The sequence below is a fragment of the Alligator sinensis genome, unplaced genomic scaffold (genome assembly GCF_000455745.1).
Source record: "Alligator sinensis unplaced genomic scaffold, ASM45574v1 scaffold1565_1, whole genome shotgun sequence".
NCBI lineage: Eukaryota > Metazoa > Chordata > Crocodylia > Alligatoridae > Alligator > Alligator sinensis.
Genome location: NW_005843038.1, coordinates 91,211 through 95,104, shown reverse-complemented (window position 1 = coordinate 95,104; position 3,894 = coordinate 91,211). Strand labels below are relative to the sequence as shown.

The following is a 3,894-nucleotide window of genomic DNA, read 5'->3' as shown; positions in this document are numbered from 1 at the left end:
CTCTGCTCCGCGGGGGCCGGGCAGAGCCCCCAGCGGCGCTCCGCCGGGGAACACCCCCGGGCTGGCCCGGCTGCAGGAAGCCCTTCCCCAGGGGCACTGACTGCTCCCCTCGCCCTGGCCAGACCCCGCGCGCCCCGAGGGGCAGAGCTGAGCTGCAAGCGGCAGCCAGCGAGGGGCGGCTCTGCCCTGCGCGCCGCGGGGGCTGGGGATCTGCGACAGGTGACATGTGCGCAGCTCCTGCCGCCAGCCCGGGAGATCTCTCCTCGCTCCACGGACAGGCCTGGAGGGGAGGGAGGCAGCGGGAGGCAGGTGATGGATGCAGCAGTCTGCCCTGTCCGCCCTCCTGGATGGATGAGGCGGCTGTTCCTTGGGAAGGAGATTTACGGGAGAGCAGCAGCTGTTCCTCCTGCCCAGATTTTATTTAATGCTCGCAATAAGAGAAGTTTAAAGGAAACTGTGATGGAACAAGCCCGCCGGGACGAGGCAGCCCCGACAGCCGCCGGACTGTCCTGTCCGTCCAGGCTCCGGCGGCAACAGGGCAGCGTCCCCGCAAGCGCAGCAACACCCAGGACCAGGAGGCTCCGGGGCAAGGGGCTGGGGTCCACCGAGCCGGCGCTCCTGCTCCAGGCAGCCCCGGGGCAGAGGTGGAAAGTGCGGGGGGGACAGGAGGCAGGGGCCTGCTCCGAGCAGCAGGGACCCTGCCCCCCGACGGCGCGGGGGGAGCCAGGCAGGGCATGGAGAGCCGGTTGCATGGCCGGAGCTGCAGGCTCCCATCAGGCTCTGGCAATCGCGCTCAGAATCACCTGCAGAGGAACAACAGCCCCATTGCAGCGGGCAGCCGAGCCCCCCGTGCTGCACCAGGGCCCTGCTCATGGGCACGGAGACCACAGCTGCTCCTCGCCAGCTTTGCCAGCACCGGGTGGCCCCTCAGCCCCGGTCCAGAGCTCACCGCGCACACGATGCAGGTGGCATGAGCAGACCGCTGGCCCGAAGGCAGCGTCTTTAGCAGGAAGCAGGGGACCCTCTTCCCTGGCCAAGTGTCCAGGAGGCATGACCCCTTACCTGGGTCAGGATGTAGCCCTCCTGGGACAGCTTCTCAACCACATCGAAGTGATCTGTGTGGGCCACGTCCAGCAGAGACACCTTCCAGCCTGCCGAGCGCAAGGCCTGGAGGGAGAGCAGTGCTGAGGCTGGCAGCTGCCCCCAGGCACCAGCTCTGCCAGGGGAGCTCACAGCTCAACAGGGACTGATGCTCCAGGCTGCCCAGCATCACACTCCGTGCCCTCACCCAGGCAGAACCAGCTTGGCTTGGGAAGGCTAGGGAGAAGCGCGCCTCGATCCCCCACACGGGCACTGGGTGTGACTGGGCTCTGTTCCAAGGGCCGGTTGCTGGTGCCCGGGGCAGGAAGCAGCGGAGGGTGGGGGGGCAGGAAGGCCAGGCGCAGCACCTGGAAGTACTGGCGGGACTGCCGGTGGAACTCAGGGGAGTCATGCTGGGCCACAGCAACCAGCACCTCGCAGGCCTCTGTTGCAGGCGTCGCTGCGGCCACGTGCAGCAGGGGACTGTTCCTCTGGGCAACCTCTCTGGGGAGAGAGACAGTACCCAGCAGTCCTGGGACTGTGGGGAGAGGGGGCCCTGCCATGGGGCAAGGAGAAGCCCAGCTTCATGTGCACACTGGTCACCACACACCCCCACGGCCTGCGTACATGCATGGAAGATATGTAAGCAGCAGGGCAGGCCCAGTCTGGGTGTGCAACGGGTGTGCGCGCTGGCACCTGATGCACCACACATGTCCATTGTGCACTGCAGCCAGAGCACGAACACGGGCAGAGCAGGAGTGGGCTGCACATCACGCATGGGCACGTGCAGGCGCACACGTGCAGGCAGAAGTGTGTTGTGGAGCCCGCCTGGCCAGGACCCCCAAGCACTCACGGGGTCATGCGCAGTGCGTCGTTCACGTAGGTGCTCACGATGGGCTCCAGGTCATAGATGCCGCTCACCAGAAAGGCTCCTGGGAAGTGAGAGCACCCCTATTGCTGAGCCTTGCCTGCTCGCAGCACCCCACCTTGCCTGCAGCCCCTGTCTCTCGGAGGCTGCCAGGGCAGGCAGAGACATGGGCCGTGCAGGGTCCCAGCTGGGCGGTGCCAGCAAGCACTGCAGGACACCATGGGCACATGCCAGGAGGAAGGGGTGGCCTGCCCATGCTGGCAGTGACACCACCTTGCTCGTATTCAGTGCCCATGCGCTGCGCCCTCCCCCCCTCAGCAGTCCAACACTGCGGTCCTAATCCGACATGGATGCACAGGCAGAAACGCTGGAAAGGATTCCCCGCTCCCGTGAGGGTAGGTGCACTGCGCGGGAGGCCGTGAGTGCTGGGGTGGCCAGAGGAGGGGGCACGGAGGCCCCTGGCTATGACAGAGGGGATGGTGGCCCCGGGAGACTGTCACAGGAAGGTTTCTGAGGGTGAGGTGGCAGTCGGCGTGTGGGGCAAGGACCAGGCCCGTCATGTTTGACCCTGCTCCCAGCATCTGTTCCTTTCATTAGCCCACTTCTTCCTCACAACAAACCCTGCTGTTTCTCTGCTCCTTTACCATGTGCCTGAGGCCACTCATGATTTCTGGGCAAATCAGTAACCCGGGCACACCCTCGGAGCAGACCGACAGGTCACACAAGCCCAGGGGGCTGCAGCGCACTGCACCTCGGGAGCAGGCCCCTGCCTGCATGTACCCATCCGATGGCTGGGCAGGGCAGGGACTGGTCCCTGGGGAGCCTGGCAGGAGCTACCTTTGATGTCGGGTGCCACTCTGTACTCCTGCCAGTCCGTGGCGAGCACCATGGCTGCCAGGTGGGCCCCCGCCGAGTGTCCGCACAGGTAAACTCCGCTAGACGGGGCAGCAGCAGAGAGAAGGAGCCGTGAGCTGGGGCAGGGGGTCTACGTGCCCTGCTGTGGGGTTCCCTGTTCAGAGCGGGATCCAGCCCCGGAGCGGTACAGCACGGCACCAGCTCTGCGCCAATGGGGCTGGAGAGGTCCCATTGACCCCCCTCCCCACCCTTCACCAAGGGGAAAGCAGCAGGCCTGGCCCTGCGGGAGCTGCCCCCAGCACCCATCATCAGGGCCCTTCCCACCGCCAGTCACTGCCACGAGACCCGGACTTCCCTAAAATGTCTCCAGCACCATGGGCCTTGGAGGCCATAGCCCACGGTGATCTCCCCCACGGCACTGGGCTGCACTGCACTGGGGGTCGAAATGCAGCAGCAGGCACTGGACTGCACTGCACTACACTGGCTCAGAGGGCGCCCCGCACACGCGGTCCCACCTGGTCGTGGGGTACTGGCGCACGATGCAGGCCACGCTGCGCCGCACCTGGGCCACCATCACATCCATGTTGCCTGGGTAGAGAGCGTGCAGTGAGGAAAGGCAGGCCAGGCCGCGGGCCGGGGCATTACCGCCATCTCCTCCTACCTCGTGGAGCCACGTCGTACCCCACGGCCACCAGCGCGATGCCCCGGGACAGCAGCGGGGGCGCGGCAAAGCCGGACTCCTCCTTGCTAGGAAGGGAGACGGGGGTGAGCCGTGCGGGGCACAGACCAGGGTATCCTGCACGGCTCCCTGAACGGGGCTGCCAGGCTGAGGCTGCAGGCAGGGCGCTCTCGGCCTCTCAGATGCCCGCTGTGCCCGGAGCCGCAGAGCCGGGGCCGGGGGGTCTTTCCCAGAACGGCCCCGTCTCACCTTAGAAACTGCCAGTATCCGCCGTGGACGTACAGCACGAGTGGGAAGGCTGCGAGGAAGGGCAGGGGTGGGCCCAAGGCCCGGCCCCGCCCCCGACCCCGACCCTGGCCCGCCCTTGCCCCTCACCTCCGGCCGGGGCCGCGGGCAGGTACACGTCCAGGGC

The 3,894-nt window shown here is 67.0% G+C and overlaps 1 protein-coding gene across 1 annotated transcript; it reads right to left on the bottom strand.

Moving 5' to 3' along the window:
* Window positions 1-56: 56 nt before the first annotated feature.
* On the bottom strand, window positions 57-3,835 carry AFMID (arylformamidase; the record flags this gene model as incomplete). Its single annotated transcript, XM_025193379.1, has 8 exons — window positions 57-803; window positions 1,063-1,167; window positions 1,449-1,584; window positions 1,934-2,012; window positions 2,786-2,883; window positions 3,319-3,391; window positions 3,465-3,550; window positions 3,732-3,835. Coding segments are annotated over 8 exons (711 nt in total), but the record flags the coding sequence as incomplete, so codon positions are not given.
* Window positions 3,836-3,894: the final 59 nt, after the last annotated feature.